This window comes from Urocampus carinirostris, chromosome 1 (genome assembly GCF_059441175.1).
Source record: "Urocampus carinirostris isolate Australia breed hairy pipefish chromosome 1, RoL_Ucar_1.0, whole genome shotgun sequence".
Lineage (NCBI taxonomy): Eukaryota > Metazoa > Chordata > Actinopteri > Syngnathiformes > Syngnathidae > Urocampus > Urocampus carinirostris.
Genome location: NC_142349.1, coordinates 42,632,916 through 42,654,106, shown reverse-complemented (window position 1 = coordinate 42,654,106; position 21,191 = coordinate 42,632,916). Strand labels below are relative to the sequence as shown.

Sequence of the window (21,191 nt, the reverse complement as noted above, 5' to 3'; positions counted from 1 at the left end):
TCTGGCATCCTCAGCAAACTTATTTGCAGGTGTCAGATCACAAAAAAACAGAAATAATGATCACTTATCATTCCCACCTTTTTATATCACACAAACAAATCAATTATGAGCAGTTTTTAATGTCTGAAGAACAGAATCATAAATATTAAACATTTACACAAAATAAGATTCAAGAAAATGATTTTGTAGCGGATAATTTACAGAAAATGAATGTTTCCCAGATCCTCCAATCATCACAGTAATCAAAGAGTCATTAAAGCAGATTCAATTACCTATCTTTGCTACATGGTGTTGGGATACCAAGTAACTTTAAATGAACAAAAAAAAAGGTGATGCAGGATGTATACTCACACGTGGATTGAACAATAACGAAAGTAATATGACAATGAAACCCTGAAATATTAGATTTACCAGACAATTGGCATGATGCTGGTGCACAACTCAGAGAGAAAACTGGTAGCTAGGAACAAGTACGATATAGAGACCACAATATTCTGACGAAACAGTGAGGTCCATTTTCACAGACATATCACCCAGCTCCATCCATCCATCCATCCATCCATCCCAGCCCTTGCCTTTTTCCGTTTCAACAATTGTAAAGTGTCCAAATACTTGAGCTCCAATTTTTGCAAAACGGTGACTCTCCTCCATGTTTCACATCCTCCAAATCTTGGAATTTCTCCGCTGTGTGGCGAGAACCTGGGCCAACTTTTCTGCTTCCTGAGGGCCTTTGAGTCTATAAATCTCATCGTGCTACAACGCCCACCGTCCTGTGCTGCCCGTAAAGAATTTTATGGCTGCGTAGACAAGAGTGGACGTAGAGGGCAGAGGGTTAGCACATAGTTCATCCGCATTACTATGAGGTGGGGGGTTGAGTGGGCTTAAATGGTAAATTGACTTTACTTTTATAGTGCTTTCTCCTCCATAAGGCACTCAAAGTGTCACTTTCACCCATTCACACACCAGTCATTCATACACACAGTTGTCATCCTGTAAAGCATGTAAAAATGTGCATTAATTCAATAACAGTATGTTTGTTTTCAAAATTCCTTTCACATTTTGTTATCTATACATATTTTGATTTTTTTCAAAATTTCTCATGAACATGTGTGTAATCATCCTATTCCTTCTTACTACACTTTGATTTTCATGAGATTTTTCTTTGCTCCTTCCCCTTGTATATGTAGATTTTGATATATCCTTAAAAGGACACTGTGTGATATTTAACCACTAGATGTTGTTGTATTGTTTAGTGCCACTAAAAAGAAGTGCTACAAAGCTCATGGGAGATTACAAACTAAAGAGATTCAAAGTGACCGAAACATATAATTTCTCTTTTTTTGAATAGCCTTTCACAAGGCTTTCGTTTTTTTTGTGGTGCCCTTAGCAGCAAGATGGCGGACATTCATGTCAGCTCCCTCTAGACGAGCCTCATGTTATGTAAAATAAATACAATTTTCTTGACCGATGAGTACTCAAAGCCCCAATGTGTAATATTTAACCACTTGATGGCACTGTGTTGTCTGGTATGAGCAAGCCAGCGATAAATGGTAGAGCGTAGCGGCAGGATACCGGACAAACATTGCGTCAACTTATGTGGGGATTCCAGGGTGAAAAAGTAATACAAATACCTTGACCTGTAGCTTTTTCATAAAAATTAACATTGGTATGATAGTTCATTTATCTTTGCCCAATATTCAAATCCATTTACTGGATAAAGGTTTTTTTGTATCACTAGGCGGCACTAGATATTACAAACTATCCCTTTAAAAAAATGTTTGTTTTAAAAATGTTGTCTCCCGTATTTTTGCTTTTTAAGTTTTCCTTAATGAGAAAATTATTCTTTACTGCTAGGAGGTGCTAAATAATACACAATGTCCCCCTAAGATTTGAATCACAGGATGGCGGGCACAAGCGGCGCTCCACTCAAAAGCGAAAAGCTCCCCATGTAAACTCAAAAGACCAAAATCCAGATTGTGTGTTTTAGTTTGATGCTCGAAGCGTTACCAAAGGCTTGGATGGTGTCCACTTGAAATGCGAGTACAATGCGGGATTTTAGAGGACATGCTTAAAACCTGCAGTCCCTTCGAGCTGTGTGTGCATTGGTGTGTGTGTGTGTGAGTGATTTTGTTCTCTTTTCCCGGCTCAGCGATTAGCGAGGCCTGAATGTGACACTTGATGTGCTCCACCTCCCACTCGCGCTCCGTCGACCCTCTCTGCCCTTCAAAAACTCCCGTTCGGGCCTTTCCTCTCTATTGCAATACAACCTCTTTTTTCTACTTAGCTTGTGGGCTGCACTACAATCATTTGTGTGTGAAGTTCCGTCTGCTGTACTCGAGTATTTCAAAATTCTCACTTGGATGAGATGGTTGCCAGGTGGCTATCACAGCCATGGATTCCCCCTCTGATATCCATGTGCCCGACACCGTGGGGATCTTCACTTTCTCCCCACCCTAATAATCCTGTTGCCATGGCAATTGAAACCTGGCCCCCTAGTAAGAGGACAAGTTCACCCAAAACGTAATAAACACTAACAACTTGCTGTGTTGTCATTTTACCTTGTTAATTTTCATTCATGGTTTTAATCAATCATGGACAATTCATCACATCCACTACACAGAAGAGCAGCTTCAGCGACAGACTGCTGTCACTGTCTTGTACCATGGACAGACTGAAGAGATATTTTCTTCCTCATGCCATGAGGCTATTTAACTCCACCCGGCGGAGTAAAGGCCCACATTAAACCACACCCCCTACATTGCATATTACCGTACTTTTATTGCAGTGTGTATTTTATGTAGCACTATTTAAATACTCTATAGAATATGCTACAGTGGGTATTAGCACGTCACATTGGGTATTTGTATATTGTATTCCTTTTACTTTATTATTGTATTGTTCTCAGCTCAGGGATGCTGCTGGAAATATGAATTTCCCTGCGGGGATGAATAAAGTATCTATCTATCTATCTATCTATCTATCTATCTATCTATCTATCTATCTATCTATCTATCTATCTATCTATCTATCTATCTATCTATCTATCTATCTATCTATCTATCTATCTATCTATCTATCTATCTATCTATCTATCTATCTATCTATCTATCTATCTATCTATCTATCTATCTATCTAATGGGGGAGTGCATCGTTTGATGTGTCCTTAAAAAGTCGAAAGTAGAATATTTTCTCTATTAAGTATGCATTAACAATGTACGAATAAGTTCAAAGAGCCTTTATAATTTTATTTCCACTGCGCCTATTGACTCTTATTTTAAGCCCAGCGAGCAATGCCACTGGTGATGCACAGGAAAACAGCAGCTTGACGCATGCGCTTTAAATACAAAACACCTCAGTGACCGGAGCTTCCGTAATTCTCGAGGAATGATGACAGCGAATGCCGCAGAATCCACCAATGAAAACAGCACTGGCACTGTCAAATATAGGGATCACATTTTGAGTGATGCATCCCCCTTTTGCTTTTCAAAGTAGTTGGGGGGGTGTCTGCGGCACAGCTGAAAACCCGCATCAGGTGCGTGGGTGCACACTGCCCTTGGTGTTGTGCACCGGGCTTTACTTTTAGCAATGCTGTCCAAAACGTGCAACACATTAAGAAGCATTAATGGGTGGCCAAAGAAGACATGGGGTGGAGAGGGATTTCATGCTTGTCCCCACACTTTTTTGTCAAGGTAAAATGAAAATGGTGAAAGGAAGAAAAGGGGCTGTTTTAAATAAAGTCCAAACATCAACCCGAACCCCACAAAAGAGGGAAAAACAAGAGTTTATTCAAGCATGTCTAAAAAATGCACGTACTTGCATGCAACACAGAAGCTGCAATGATGACTTAAGCCAGAAAATGGTTTTCAGCGTAGAACAGTTGTATGCAAAATTATTGCATCGAAACCACATTGGGTAAAAAAAAAATTGCCAAAGGGGCCATGCCAGGAGGGAAAAAATTTTATTTAACTGATTGATTTGATTTTTGTATCTAACGATAATCTCAAATCCAATACCTCAGCAATATTATTAAGAAAAAAAAGTATTTTTTTTCCATTTTCATTTATGAATGAATGTACATGCAGGCATCTACTTGTATATGCTATATTTAATTTTAGAATGTTTCCTAAATAGATTAATCAAATTGGTTTTGAAGATTCAAGATTTGAGATTGAGAGATTGTCTTTATTGTCATTAATATAAAACGGCTAATGACATTTTCTTTGCAATCCCAGTGAACAATGTTGATAAAAGAAGTTTAAAAATTAGGATACAATAAAAGTAAAAAAAACAATATTTACATATATAAATGAAAAAACTATGCACATTTATTCTGTATTTTATATGTACATTAAGGTACGGCTGACTGTAAAAACTGCGGTGTGCTTTAGTTGAAAGTATGCAATGAAAAACTCAAAATGTAATAGTGCTAGCTCAGGAGGGTTTTATTTCTTGCGTAAAATTTGATAAACATCTTTAAAAAATGAAGTAAATACATGATTTAAAAAAATTACAGCTATTGAATGTTGGTCTTGAGTGCAGTAACATTAAAGCTTTTAAGAAAAATCATTTCTTTTATTCTGGGGTTTGGTCTTGGTTGCAGAAATGAACACTGGGGACAAAATGGCCCAAAAGCAACAGTTTTTTTAGTGGTACTTTATTTACTAAAATAAATATCATCTTCATATTTTTCCGTTACTTGCAGCGGATGAAAAAGTATGTTTTCAGTTTACCTATCACTGATCGAGAACTATATTAAATTGTGATGTGTTGTCTTCTCTGACCTCATTCGTGTGTGTACGGCGTAGGTGTTGGCCAAACGAGATCAGCGGCTGTTTGGCAGAACGCCATCTTGCCAATGTTTTCCCATCGCCACCTACTACCCACTAGTGTGCCGTGTGAAAAGCAAGACACAACAGGCTTTACCAACAAGTGAACTTCCTCCATCACATTTACTGAAAAGTTATAAAGAAAAAGCCACAATTAACCACTCATTAATGTCACTCTTAAAATAAAATAAAACAAAATAGAATTGTCTTTAGTACATTGATATCAACTTGGCGAAACATTGTATGCAACGAGATTAGACAGGGCACAGGGGTAAACATGTGATAAAAACTTTAGCGTCAAGTCATGTTTACTTGTATCACCTTTAATTAAAAAAAAGTCTGAAAAGGCGGAACAGGCCACTATCATAACATTCCCTGATCAGAAACCTCAACGAGGCCAAAGAAAAATAGATCAAAAAACATATGTTGATGAAATCTTGATTAGGGTTTGCACTTGAGATGCCTCTCCCAGGATGACTAGTATGTTGCAACGATATCAACAGACAATACACAAATATCCATTCATCTATATATCCATTATCTTCACTGCTTATCCTCAGTAGGGTCGTGGGGGGGGGCTGGAGCCCATCCTAGCTATCTTCGAGCAGTGGGCAGGGGACACCCGGGCAAACTGCACAGGAAGGCTGGTAACTGGATTTGAACCCAAGACCACAGAACCGTGTCGCAAAACGTGTTAACTACTTCATAGACATCATTAACATTAAAAATAGGTCATGACAGAATGTCCAGTTTACATCTTCCTGCTCCCAAATCTTGACGGATGCAGCAGGTTCTCAATGGTGGAGTAAATCCTGAAGACAAAAATAAGATTAAAGACTGTCAGAATAAATAGGCAAAACTATTTACAACCTAGTGTTAAGACAATGGTCCAAGTTATGATAGTGTAATGAAAAAAATAGTCCATGGTAACACTAGTGCAAAGAAAAGTAGTGCAATGACATTAGCAACAATAAAAAAATTGAAACAAGTCACAAGATATATATTTTCACAGTTTTGCACACTTGTTTAGGGTGGTGACGGCCCTGGGAAAGAAACTCTCTGAGTCAAGTCAAGTCAAGTCAAGTCATCTTTATTTGTATAGCCCTAAATCACGAAGAGTCTCAGGGGTGAGTGAATTTGTTAGTGTTTTAAGGGACCTGTAGCACCTACTAAAGGGCAAGATGTCAAATAAGTGGTGGCTGGGGTGGGTAACGACCCTTATAACGATGACTGCTGGGCCTTCCCCAGCACAGCCCCAGTGCTGGCAGACCAGTCTCCGTTTATGACGAGTGGAGCTGGGTCTGACTATGACTTCCTTGGATTTTGTGATCTCCAGTGTATAAAAAATAGTTTTATTATACTTCTTGAGACGCAAAACACAATACAATGCTTGAGGAAGGTCACCTCCTGGAAAATAGCCAATAAGAAAAGCAAGTGTCAGAAGAAGCCAAGAAGCACTTTTATTTTAACATTTTTCCCATTTTGCCTTCCTAGGAAACTTCAAGGGCATGTGCAAACAGATCGATCACTTCCCTGAGGAGACGAATTACGAAGCTGACCCGTCCGAGTACTTTCTACGTAAGTTTTTGCACGCACGAAGGCACATACATGCACACAGACACACACACACACACACAGAGGGTTTGACTTTTCCCAAGAAAGTGGCACTTGTTGGCAATGTTGGGCATGTTACTGAAAAAAGTAATTATTTACAGTTACTAGTTACTACATTTTAAAAGTAATTCTGTTATCGCTCAGATTACTGGCACCAAAAAGTAGCGTGTTACTCACAGTGAGGCCCATTCCCTAAATATGCTTAAATATAAACACATTATTTGAAAGAAATAAAAAAAAATAATACAGCAATACATGTACAATAACCCATGGAAGCGATGAACTCTTTATATTTCTTGGCTTGTGCAATCTTGACACTTAACAGAGACAGCCCATATCCATTTTGTGGTTGGGCTTCAACCAAACAGACATCTTCTTTTCCATTTGTAGGGAATGTCCAAGATGACTTATTTTTTTCCCCAGAGATGTTATATTGCAAAGATAAACTTTACAAATGAAAATACTGAAATTCAGCACTCTTTTAACATAAATCCTGTGCTCACTTTTCCCCCACTGATTCTGATCTTCCTGTATAAGTAATGTCCCCTCTCCACTTGCTGCCTACCACCCGCTACTGGTGACACACAACCATATTTGCACATACAAACTGACCCCCTGATTTCAGTATTTTATTTTATTGTTGTAAATACAGTTTGGAAGTGAGTAAATATCGTAGGGAGAATATCAGAGTATCATTCGGGAGAAATTACTCTCCTCATACTCTGTGCATAAGACGGCGGGACCTTAACCGTGTTCAGATCTACTTTGTAGGTAAATACAAACACTAGGTGTTGTGTTCAGCATTGTGTCGCTGGCCGATTAAATGTTGTATGTTACTGTCAAAGAACAGATGACAATATGATCCATGTTCTGCTTTTAAAACGTAGGGGAGTAACGTACCATGTTGTTTCGGCAATTGAGTTACAAAATTTTGAATAGTAACATTACAGTACTCATTCTGAGTATAGTAATTGGATTCCAGGAACATGTTCCTTTGTAACACGCTATTCCCAAAACTGCTTGTCGGTGGTATTCCGAGTGGTGCTGATGCCAGGATGCCGCGATGCCGCTTGGCCGCCGCCTGCCAAGCCGTGCGTGTGTGTTACACTCCAGTCAGTCAACACAGTGTCCATCGATTAGCGTGCTGTGTGCAAACAACCCAGCAACACCTTTTCACGCAGATGACTTCTTCCGGGGTTTCCCTGTTCGTACGCCGTATGTTAAACGAGGGATGTCATTTGCTTACAAATTTCGTTACTCGTTCCTTTAGTCCACGTTTTTGGAAGATGGCTGTGTGAAAAAAGGGCAGTAACCAACATCGGGATAGTATGTTTAAAAGCCAGTTCCCAGGTGTATTGTGTTTTGTGTTCTGTGTTAAATCGGAATACAGTAGTTCCTCTTCATACGAGCTTAATTCGTTCTAGGATTGTGCTCATAGATCAAATTGCTAGTGAGACAACCACATTTTCCTGATACATTTATGTATATCAAAATGGGAGTCACAGAGATGGCAAATCTGTCAACTTTTACATTTTCCACATATTTTATATGTTTTTTTTTTATAATTTCAAATTGCATATGCATAGGGAAAAAAAAATCTGGATTGTTTCGGCCACTAGGAGCAGAGGACATCATCGTAGATTGCTAAAATTGTCAAGGTATTCTACATAGTCTGTCTGGCTGTAGGTGCCAAGTTTTGCTTTTAAGGGTTGTTATTCACTTAATAAGTGATCATTAATAAGGCGAGCAGTTGGCAGAGGTTGACAGGTATGAGGCTGAGAGACTGTTGATGATACGTAGACACTCACTGTTTACCTAAAATTAAAGGTATTCCAACTTTGAATGTAAATGTAGTAGTTTGTATGCTCAAACGGGACGCGCTGATTCTGGCATTGAACGGTTAGTCAGGGGGTGAGTGGCCCCGGGCGGTCTATAGTGGTAAGGTCTGGGACTGCTCATGAACTGGATTTTCCTTCATATAGCCAGCACAATTGTTGGCGCAAATTATACTCGTATACCGAAATTCTCGTGTTTAGGGGTTCAGGTATAAGGAGATACCACTTTATTATATTCTGTGAACGTCTTGTTTCAAAATAACGCAACCATAGACTAAAATAATAGTCTTGAGTCAAGCCTTTTGTTGTTGTAAGTGTTTTTAATGGGAGAAAATCTGTAGTCAACTGGTGTTCTGAACGGTGTGATAGTTGGACACACCTGTGCCCAATTATCCTGAACCCTTTAAAAGGACATTTTTGTTTGGCAAACTTTGTTGGGACATTTTGAGTTCCTCTGTCATTCTCATGTGTCATTGTTAGAGCTGCGTTCATGCCACGTTAGTTTGTTTTCTGGCTGTGTTGTTAATTTGATGCTTGCATCTTCCATTCCCAGTTTCGGGCATTGTTTGTATTAGGAACTTTGTCAAGTTTGCTTTTTGTTTCTAGTTTCTTGTTTGGACAATTTGTTAGTTGCTTTGAGCTTGTTTGTTTGTTACTTTGGTCCCGATTTTGTCAATGAATATCGTCGTTTTAAGAACCTCTGCCTGCAATTCCTGCCTCCCCAACATGGGTTCATCCACAACTAAACCTTAACCAAAATGGTAGTGTTGGAGAGATAAATCATAGAGTTCCCACATTTTAACACATTTTCTTTCTTTACTGCCCTGCATCTATTTTTATCATGTTCATAATTACTTTTTTATTTATTATCGCAGTACATTCAAATATTATGTGTAGCTGAATTATATGTAAAACGCACAGTTTGGTAAATGCCAGCTATTGTTAGCCTAATTTCCAGCTCAGTAGCCTGGATGGTAGGGCGCCCACTCCGAGACTGGGAGGTCGCTGGTTCAAGCCTCGGCCGAGTCATACCTAAGACTTACAACATTGGTACTCATTGCCTCCCTGCTTGGCGCTCTGCATTAAGGGTTGGAATTGGGGGGTTTGGTCACCTACTGACTAAAACTGCTGCGCCCTGTTTGGCTGTGGCTGCGGCTGCATCGGCTCGCTACGGTTTAGTGCATCAGCTCGGTGGCCTAGATGGTAGGGCGCCCGCTCCGAGACTGGTAGGTCGCTGGTTCCAGCCTCGGCCGAGTCATGCCTAAGACTTACAACATTGGTACTCATTGCCTTGGCATTAAAGGTTGGAATTGGGGGGTTTGGTCACCTAATGACTCCCAACACAGCAGTTGGGTCCAGAATGGCTGCGCCCTGTTTGGCTGAGGCTGCATCGGCTCGCTACAATTTAACTGTGCGGGTCAGGTGTATCGACATTTCGTTCTGTGTGCATGGTTACAAAGAATGACAATAAAAGTAAATTCTATTCTATTCTTCTTCTAAGTGGTAAATGCCAGCTATTGTTAGCCTAATTTCCAGCTCTGAAGGGACCGCACATGTGGTATCCCCCTATCAGGATTACCAGGCAAAGGATTGTTTTTTTTATTGTTAACCTAGCACTAGCACAATTTAATGATCTAAAGTTAGAGTTTGACATAGCCGTCAACCTCATCCAATTGCTCCCCTTGTTAAGCGATAAACCTTGCAAACCCAATGCGGCACATTCTCATATGCTACCAGTGACGGGGATGATCTGGATTAAATTCGAGCTAGACAAGACGAGATTGTTCTAACAAAAAACGAGTTACAATATTTTTATTTCAATTTTTTTTCCCGTAAAAAAAATTTTATACTGCATGCGCAATTTGCAATGTAAGAAAAATGTATGAAATATAGGGAAAACTTACAAGTTAAGGCATGCTTCAAGAACAAATATCAGCCACTGCTAGTGTCTTGCAACTTTTCCATCAGTCATACCGATATCATCAAGTTATATAAGTGTGAGAAACTAACACACCAAGCTGAGTGAAATTGTCTCACCAATGATTCGCTGTGTTTCGTGTGAAAAATGCACACAGGTGCATCATCTTTCCTGACGTTTTTGTATGAAATTGGTTACAGACATTTCTGTTCTCATCCCAAGTGTGTGTGACATTTAGCATTAACATTCTGATCATCAAGATGCCTTATTTTAGGTATTGACGGGTCTTAAACAGCCGGATGCCATTTGTTTGTGGTGGTCTGTTTGCCAGATACAGGACAGGAGGATGTCGCTGTGGTTACCATGCCCGAGCATCATGGGTGTTTGTTACCTTGGCAACAAGTCTGTTTTGAAAGGTGTTGGATTGGTATCCTACTTGATGCTGTGGCTGGTTGTCTGCTTCTGTCTTTGCTCCATACCTGTCACCCTCATCCAATTGCTCCCTTATTAAGCGATAATTAACTTTACAAACACAACGCGGCTCCTATTTCCCGCATCCCTTAACCATCCGAATCATCCACCACTACCTGCGGTGTGTCTTGGGTAAGTACAGCCTGGCAGCATCCATTTCTCTCCAGGCCATTTTTTGTAGGGGTTTGTTCCCCCAGATGAAACTGATAGTACTGGTTTCCGTGGTTACCAGTAGCAGGAGAAGCCTCCTGATCTGACTCGTAAAAAGCACCTTTATCCTCTGGTTGCCGTTTTTTTCCGGTGTAAAGCGTCATACAGAGATGAACTGGACGTCAGCATTGACAGGCAGCTGCATGTGACAATGGATCCTTAATCACCGTTAAACAGTGTTGGGCACGTTACGTTAAGATAAGTCATGAGTAATTGTTATTCAGTACTTCTTCCAAAACAGAACTGAGTTAATGCCTGAATTGCTCTACAGAAAAAGTAACTAATTACCAGGGAAAATATCAATTTCCGTTACTTTTAAAATTTCTTGTATATCAAAGAATTTGAAATTTTCTGCAAAAGTATTAAACCCTGCTGAGACGTTTTTGACCAGAGTTTACTTGTAGGGAAGGGAATTCTAATCTTTTTTTAAGAGAACCGGCTTTTTTGGCATAGCTCGCTTAAAAAAGATGGCTCTTTTGGGTCCCAAACAGCTCTTCGGTTGTTTTTGTAGCTCCAATCCTACATTACCAATTCTTAAGTAACATTATGTACTTAAGAGGAGGGGGGATAAAGAAAAAAACAACAATAGAAAAAAAAAGAAACAAAAGGAAAAATACAGTAACAAAAACAAGAAATAAAAGAAGAAAAATGAATAAGCGTCCTTCCAACAGTGTTCGGAACTGGGTACAGGTTTGTCTAATCATCACACACCTGGAATAGGTGGAGGGCCCGCTGCAAGCCTGTTGAGGTGTGCTGCAGGGGCTTTGCAGGTAGGTCCTCACAGTGTCCTCGGGCACCTTGGTATTTGTGGACTGCATAAGCCATCAACAACATCATGCAGCTAAAAAGGCTTCACGCTGGCAGTGGTTGAGGAGGGGGTGGCGGTGGTGTAGTGCACTTCCTGGCCACAAGTCGGGGATTGATCACCCTCGGCTTGGTCACCTGGGCGAGGGTGTCTGATATGACCTGAAATACCCGTTGATCCTGGGAGAGTCTCTGACGATGTGTCCAGGTTGCACCATGAGGTGTATTATCTGATAATAGTCTACAATTATCCTCACCCTGCATAGGGACTTTGCGGATAGCACAAGTCGTCGGGTCATTATCATTCCACTACCAGGTCTCTTTTCATTAATTTCTGGTTTCTTCTTCGGCCTCTTTGTCAGTGGTTTAGTGCCCTCCTCTTTATTTGTTAATTTATTCTTTGCGTTTTCCATTTCTGGTTTTAGTATTTTTTTCTGGTTTGGTTTTGTTCGGACGTTTCATTGTTTTGTGGACCCTTATTTGTTTGTCAAATTTAACGAAGACCTAAACCAAAAAAGGGAAAATTCAAGGAGCAATGTAAACAGAGAAACCAAATACAAACAAGAACAAACCGGGTGTGGTGGTGGGAATGAAAAATGACCCAACAACATTTGCCGTTCCCCAACAAAGCCAGCTGTTTTGGTTTTTACAGTTGACTTTTCATTTATGTGTGGTTTATCATTCGTATATTTGCATTCTTGTTTTCTAAAACCAACAACTATTCTCAGGAATTGGTGGTGAAGCAGGGGCAAGAGTAAAGTTGTTAGCTAGCGTGTGTGTGCTTGCTATCTCACATATCGCCAATTAGACAGTTTGACTTTATGCTCAGAGCGAGGGCTTTCCATCTGGATGTTCCAAAGTATGCTAACAGTGCCGCTAATGATGCTAAGAAAATTGTCGGTCGCGGCTGTGTTGGTAGCAGACCTTAACCCCTTCGACCGCACTCTGATTGGATGAGAGCGCTCCCAGTGGCTGGCCAATTAGGACACTGGCATCCATAAATATTTCAGCCTCTTTCTTTATGTAGGTCAGGGCGCCATCATTTTCATTTCAAGACTGAGGGTTATCACACAAGACAAACAGTTGGATGGGCAGAGCGTGTCATTATACTGTGTTGAAAGGGTTAGTGTTATAAGAAAATATATTTTTGGGAAATAATTCTTGCTGCGATTATGTCAAACCTGTCAGAAAACATTATGTCGTTATAAAGATGATAACATATTTTTATTAGGTCATGGAGGAGTCATACAACATCTAACGTTATTTAGTTAGCTCACAATTTTCCAGCACGTGAGCTACCTAAATAACCTCGTCAAAATGATCTACTCTACTTATTATAAATAAATAACAAATAAGAATTTCCTCCTTACGCCTGGTGGGGTGTTGTCTGTAACATCTTCAGACCTGGGTCCTCTACCGGAGCCCTGGGAGTTTGAGGGTTCTGTGCAGTATCTTAGCTGTTCCTATGACTGCACTCTTCGGGACTGAAGTTTCAGATGTTGTTCCTGGGATCTTTTTGAGCAACTCTTCCAGTTTTGGGGTTATTGCTCCAAGTGGCCCCACTACTGCGGAAACCACGCTGGCCTTGACTTTTCACATCTGTCCCAACTGCACTTTCAACCATGGTACTTTGCCCGTTTCTTGTGTTCCTTTTTCCTTGTTGGCCTCAGCTGAGATGGCCACATCTATTATCAACCTCTTTTGCTCTTTGTCCAACACCCCTATGTCCGGTTGGTTAGCCTGGAGCTGCTTGTCAGTCTGTAAGCTGAAATCCCACAGGATCTTGGCCCTGTTGTTCTCAGTGACAGTCTGTAGTTAGCCCACCCGGATTCAGGTACTTCTATACCATGTTGGTTGCAGATGCTGCTATATACTATCCCAGATTCTTGATTGTGCCTCTCGATGTCGACCTTATAAAATTAGAGACCTGTTGAAAGTCTCAGTCATTAAGGCTTCTTTTGCTTGATTGTTTTTCTTACATCCAAACGATTAAGTACACATACAATATTAAATCATCAAGTTTATTACATAGACTTACTGCCCAAGTTGAAACTCATCTGTTACAGCCTGTTTCAGGGTACAGTCTCCGATATGTAGTACTGTCTAGTGGTGAACTAAAATCATTACATTATGCTAGATACATGCATGAAAATCTCTCTCCTTTAAGAGAAATTCTCCGTTTTGAAGTCAAAAAGGGTGGCCTATGTGAATTGTGTTTGAGGCGCTGAATTTGCCCAGGCGGGAACAGTTGCCTGTTGGGCAATAGAAATCCAGGTTTACTGATTGAACGCAGTTTGAACATGTCTCGCCGGCACATTTTGGCTTGATCGGTCAGTTACACGTTTTCCAGTTCTATCTTTAGTTCACGGGTTTTATTTTGTTATATTTCTTTCATTCTTCATAAAGAACACACACTTCTCTCTTTGATGAGGGAACAGATGGATGGGAAGTGGATGACGTATATATAGAATCCAGCCCTTCTCAGAAACTTGATACCCTTTTTGCAAGTTTTTGCCTCACTCTTCAGAATCTCCAAAACAGATATAATATTCATCAAAGCTCTGATGGCCATTTGACAAGCATTCTTGATTGGTATAAGACAAAAACACATGGCTATAAAACAACTGTTGCAATTATACACTCAATTTAATGAAATACAATACAATACAGCCTTCATGTAAAATTTTGATGCAAGATAGTTAAAATAATGTAACATATCAAGAAAGTCGAGAGACAAGTGCCAGAGATATCACTAATCTTAGCCTAGTTGTTAGCCTAGTCAGGAGCAGGCTAGCTGTAGAGAATAAGTCACTTTAGTAACAACAAGTAACAACAGTAACGACAAGCTAAATTTGACCTGCTTTCATGCTAGCATTGAAGCTAGATTCAGCCAAGAAAATATATCAATATTTTGGTGGGTGGCACAGTGTACCGTAAAATATCTCCTCCACACCCTTCTCACCTTTTTACCTACCAACCCATTTTCATGTCTGTAGGTGAAACAACTTATTCCAACATAGAGGTCATTGGACAACCAAATACAATGATGATTCCAGACAAATCATATTAAAAGTGATAGTGTCAAACTGAAAATGATGCCATAACACAGATCCAATTAACTCTAGACATCATGTTATATAAAACACGTAAGTCACAAAAACATGTATTGTACATTATTTATTAGTTCACGTCAAAAATAACAGAACAAACAAGGCTTATGAATATTCAAGTTTAACATTTATACAAATGGCTCGACAGCACTGGGTGGCCCCCTCTTCCTGCTCTTCTCTTCCTCCTCTACATGCCCCCCCCCTTCTTCTCGTTTTGCTCTTCCTCCATTGCTATTGCGTAATACACAGTGTGTCACTCCAGGTGAAGGCCCACCCGGATGTGACGTCTCAAATGCCCAAAAATGGACGAGGGCACACCACTAATGTCCTCCAAGGAGAAGAGTCGAACCAACACATGCTCATCAAACGCTTAATTCTCCAAACACATTCACATTTATTTTTACTACACCATGCCGTGAACAAGTATTCATATGTTACATTGTAACATAAGATGTCAATTCTTATTGTAGAGGTCATTTAAGATATCATTATATCGGATTAACTGTATTTTTTTAAAGTATAAAAAGCACCAGATTATCAGGTGCACACCCAAAAATAGTCTTGTCATATATTCTTCATACTTAAGGCGCAATGGGCAGTGAGGCACATGAAATGAAGGCTTCAGTAAGAGCCGCCATGTTTAAATGTGTATAACCATTGTGCTTGGTATACACTTACAACATATGTTAGAGCACGCAAGTCAAACATACAGATCACAGGCAGGGTCCGGCCCATTGGAGGATTTATTCCGGCCTGCCATATATTTCTGAATATGTAAAAACAAGAAGTAAGTTTCTAGGTCATTTCAATCAGAAGCAAACCAAATGCTCTCTTCAGCCACCTGAGGGCAGTTTTGAGTTTGTATGGTGTGATGAGTTGGTTCAGGTGTAAAACTAAATTCACTCTACTGTTAAATAAACCTGTTACACATTCAATAAGAAACATGATTTATTTTTTCAAGTCAACTCATGTTTGTTTATTTATATAGCCCCTAATCATAAGGAGGCTCAAAGGGCTGCACAGATCACAGACTATTGCGAACTACAGACTTTTATTATACCATCTGATCTAAAACCTACATGAGGGCAAGGAAAAATTCAAAATCCTCAGAATGAGGAAAACAAATAATCTTTGAAAAGGGACCACACATAAGGTAATCCCCCTTCCAGGATGACCAAGCTGCGATGGATGTTGCATTAACAAACAATGAAATTAAAAATAAAATATAAAATATTTAAAGTATAATTTAAGTATGTAGTATTAATAAATAATACACATATATTGTCAACATGAAATATAGGTCATTCATAAGCTATAGAATATAAGTGTGTTTTAAGCCTAGATTTAAACAGTTCCACTGAGGTTGCAGATCAAATCTCAGGCGGAAGAGCATTCTACAGCACCGGGGCCCAAATGGAGAACGCTCTCAACCCTGCGGATCTCTTCTTGGCTCTTGGGATCACTAGTAGACCAGAATTTTCAGAGCGAAGGCTTCAGACAGGAACATAGGGAAAGACTAAATATGAAATATATAAGCTATGGGGGAGCAAGGACATGCATGATTTTGTATACCAACAGAAGTTTGTGAACAAATGTGTTGTGTTTAGAAAAGATTCCTTGTTATCCGTGAAAACAATAGATGCAGAAATTTGTGTAGGTTACAAATGTCAGCTGAATGATAAAGAATAATACTGAAAAACAAAGCCAAGAAAGTTGGACTTTACATTCCTTTACCGATCCGGCCCGCTTGAGAACAGTTGCATACAATGTTTTGTGATTATGGTCAGGGATGTTTATCGTGTGATTACTCATTACGCAAATACATTAATACCGTAAAACCTCGTGTAGTAAAGCACACCAATAAATACTTTATCCAAAGTATTCTGCGGTATATAAGGTGCACAAGAGAACTTTCTAATTTCTGGCCAATTCAGTGATTTTTAGGTGTGCCTTTAAGAAAATAAGGTAATTCAGAACTTAATTAAACCTGTCCATCATGTTGCAAAAAAAAAAGAAAAGCACATTGAAAGACAACGCACAGTGAAGTCAATTTTACCATGAGTCTTGTCATGTTAAAATAACACATGGGCAAAAAATGCAGCACTTCATCATTTCATAAAATGATTCTCACTCTGCAGCATAGACGTGCAAAGAGTCCCTGCCTTTTTAGTGTTTGGCCATGTGCGTGTGTGTGCGGAGTCCCGTTAGCGTGGCTCTTTCTACATCCAGCCAGGATTATGTAAGGCAGCTGAGGCGCACTGAAGCGCCAGTGGGTTTTTAGATCATGGCTTGTATGAGCTCCCATCATGCACTGCTTCGCTGGGTGAGGAGGAAGAGCAGGAGGATGAAGAAGAGGGAGACGAGGAGGAGACCGAAAGAAACGCCCTGTTATGCAAGAAGGCCATTTACTAAAGAGAGAACACCCATAAGAGAGAATAGCGGACCTTGCTGAGGCGAGAAATGCTAGATTTCTAAATAGATAACAATCAATACTTGTGTGTGCTAAGTAAATAAAATACACAGCACAAAGCATCCTGGCACACAACATGCATCAAAGTATGTTTTACAATACAAGAATCCCCTACGCGCAAAACCTGAAAGTCTAGGTCAATTTGGGGTTTTGATTTTTAGAATAAGGCTGAGTTACTATTGAAAATTCACCTGTAAAGTTCAGAGGTTGAAATAAAGTTTTCCATCTCGGTTGTAAGGGACAGAGTGTATTTCTTAGTGCCTCCGAGAGGTACGGGCGCCGCCAGGCTTTACTTGCCCAAACTACACCACATGGAGTGGTGTCCCGAAGACCCTGGCGTTCAAGGGATCCTTAAACCAGAGGTAGTAAAAAAAAACTTAACTCAATAAAATAAAAACATTACTGATTCGAATGAAGGCAATAACACGTCAAATGGCATATAACCGTGCAATTTTTAAAATACTCATAGGTAAAAAAAATGTTTTACATAACATGGGCCTCATTGAAAGAGAACTGACATAATTCTCTACCATCTGTGGGTATACAAAAAAAAACCTAAAAAAAGGCTGGCCAAAAAAACAAGATGTCAAACGATGCATTTTGGTCACTTTTTATTCTCCGTTGTTTGTATTATAGCTTGTGCTTTTTAGCCTTCATTTTCAGTTGCACTACACCATAAAACACCTTAAACAGTGTCCCTTTATATATGTTGATGTTTAAATAGGGTTTCAAGGTCAGCTTCAGGTTTCAAACTATTAATATTGGATTCTCGGAGTTCAAAACACATTGGAAACAGGGAAAAAAATCCCAGTTGGCAGAACATGTTGAAGTTTCACTTTTTACTTGTTTTTGTTTGTTTCTCTAACAAAGTATGAATAATCACCCTTAAAGGTGTTTGTATCGTGTGAGGAGTCCTCAAAAAATCATGTCTTCTGGCACCTAGTGATGTGCCACACTTACTGTACCTGGGGAAACCCAACATAAGCAGGATGTCAAGTCTCCTGGACTACTGGGAGCTGCACAAGCATGTCTACCCAAAACTCCACAAACCAGCAATAACCTTTCTCTGTACCCCGACTTCATCCATCCATTGTGGAAGACTATTTTCAAAAGCAGGAGAAATCTTGTCTAAAAGCCAAAAATTTTGGAAAAGCTTTTTTTCCTCAATAAAAATGAATGAAAAGTGTTCCTTGTTTATATGTCATCGTCTAAAATAAGTCAAAACTTACTTCAAGTAACACACACACATTCATTTACAACCCAACTTCCTGCTCTTTTGACCCCATCAAATCTGTGGAACCATTTTAATCACTCTGTTTTCATGACATTTATTTTCCATATGATGTCGTAATAAATCAAATGAAGCCTCGCGGTGCTTCAGCCCACGAGTGAAACAGTTAGATGGAAAGCCTTATTGTTTCATGATGCTTCAGTTTACCATCATTACAGGCACCATGTCTGGTTTGTTTTAGGTGTTAGTTGTTTTAAGACCTGGTTTGTTTTTGATTGTTGTTCCTGATTTTTGTTAGTAAATACTATCCTTTGTTAAACACTTGCCTTCATTCTGGCTTCCCTGCATTCGGGTCCACCTCCGTACATTTGTATGTGTTCAGAGTAAGACTTCAAACTCTTGTAGGGACCCAAACTTCTTCCTTGTTTCTATATTTCAAAATAGGATTACAGTGTCTAAGAATCGAGCCTGTAGCGTTCTTAGAGGTGAAGATTAACGCACATAGAGAAAGTTTGTTCTCTAGCGTTAATACTTCACCAAACAGTTTTTGTTGTTTGAAAGCATTATTGGAAAAAGTCCAGGAAAGGGTCAATATTTAGATCCGGTCTGTGGCACAGCGGTGGGATGTGTGAAATCCACAAAAATGACTGTGCTCTTAATCATAAATATATTCATTTTTTTCATTTGTGACAGCCTACGGTGGCTGCTCGCATGAGTTGATCAGAGACTGTCCGCCTGTATCGATGAGTTGGAAGGGGATTTGGGGCTGGACGGGGGCGGGCTTTGCCACCACCCTGGGGCCCCAAAGCAGACTGGACGCTGGCCTCAACTGGCCTGAAAAAAATTGACGGGTCTGGGCCGGACACGCAGGGACGGCAAGGGGTGTGGGGTGGGCCTGGCTGTGTGTGTCTGATATGCTATCACAGCCTCGGTCTCCTAGGCAACAGATGGCCCGCAGACACTAGGCAGCAAATTAAAAAACAATCTTTTTTTCCTGGTCCTGATTGCCCGAGCGAGTGCACGTCGATGACTCCGTGTCACCTTAACGAGGTATTAAGCAATTTACGCAACTCGTAAAATATGCGTGTCCTCCCATCCGAGGTTAAAAGGGAAATAACACACTTGGTTTTTTTTTCGTTTTTGTTTTTCTCAAATCTCTGGACGTAAAATGAGTTTGACAGCTTGGAGACTTTTGATTTTTTTGTGGGATTAAAAGAAGTTTTATTGTGGCAAGCTGGAAGAATTGTAGATCTGAGTTGAAGCCAAAGGAAAAGACTAAGCCAGCTGCTGCTGACTTAAGTCGGACGATGCAGTTCAAATAGAGATGCTTTCTTGTTCGCTTGTGTTGTTCGATGTCTAACCACCGACAGACTCAAAGTGAATTTCTAAACCACACATTCTGAAGTATGCACTGAAGCAGAGGTCGGGAAACTATGGCTCACGAGCCAAATATGGTTCTTTTCATGAATACATCTGTCCTGGAGGTCAGATATGGCCCATGCGAATCTTGTCTGTGTCTTTCCGATTCTAAAATACATAAAGCCAGAGCGGCGCTAGAAGAGGAATGTCTTGGTCCAGTATATCTATTGAACAGGCGCAACTACAGTTTATGGTCACGGTGTTACACCCAGAGATCCCGTTTTGGCTGTACGTCTCTATGGAATCCTGTATGTGGAAGTTCATTAAACAATGTATGGATATTGTTATGACAATTTATGATGAAAACCCAAAGGACAAATTGTAACCATCCAAAAATGCCAACCAAGTACCCAAACCATTTGGGGTGGACGAATCTCTGCACACACAGCACGCTCCCCTCTCTCTTTCATTAAGAGCACTATGCGCGGATTGTAAATACTAGGAATGGCAAAGCCCCATAAAGCAGTGAAGCAGGGAAATGCTTCGCACGTAGGGGCTTCGAGGGTCATTTCCTCGACTACGCCATCATGTGGACAGAAAAATGTATGCCATGCTTGGTGCATGCAATAAAGTTGCGGGGTGTAAAATGCCCGGAATACAAAACATATATTTAGAGAGTATGTTCAGAGAGTAAGAGTGAATCAAGAAACAATATTTTTTTCAAAAGTTTTTGAATCCAGGCAGTTTCTTTTTCTTGCAGAGAAATTCACCTGATTTGAAAAAAATATTTTCTCATGGAACAGATAAAGCACGGGTGTATAGATATGTGCTAGTTTATACTTAAATAATTGGAAATGAATAGCTCTGTAGTTTCAAGTACCAAAGGGCACTTTCATTTCGGGAGCATTTCTCTGCCGCTTTTATTTCAAACCGCCCTCAACACTAGCGGATCGTCCCTGAATCTGCACTTGGTACACTCGCGTCGCAAGACCTTCAACGTCACCGCTAATGTCATCAACACACACCTCGACTTGAGGTTCATAAACCACTCATCTAAAATACACGCTTCAGGGATTCGACCCAAGGAGCTCAATACTAGTAAATACTATAAATGTACTTCTCTTTTGCAGGGGCAGTTCTTTCCCCTCCCCAGGTTTTTTTTTTGTTGCTGCTCAGTTTTAATGCACAAAAGTGTGACATTTATCGTGACTTTTTTGGAGGGGTTTGTTAAATGTTACTGCCCTTCTCTTCATTTCACTATTGTTACGATGCACTTTTCTTGTTCATTCACGAACATTGCACATTGCATCATTATAACCAGGGTTGGGTAGGGTTACTTTAA

The 21,191-nt window shown here is 40.0% G+C and overlaps 1 protein-coding gene across 1 annotated transcript in view; it reads left to right on the top strand.

Moving 5' to 3' along the window:
* cacng2a (calcium voltage-gated channel auxiliary subunit gamma 2a) overlaps positions 1-21,191 on the top strand; it is a 52,508-nt gene that overhangs the window by 17,960 nt on the left and 13,357 nt on the right. Inside the window, exon 2 of the mRNA XM_088340165.1 lies at positions 6,322-6,405. Within this exon, the coding sequence (XP_088196291.1) occupies positions 6,322-6,405 (84 nt within the window). The remainder of the gene's footprint in view (positions 1-6,321; positions 6,406-21,191) is intronic.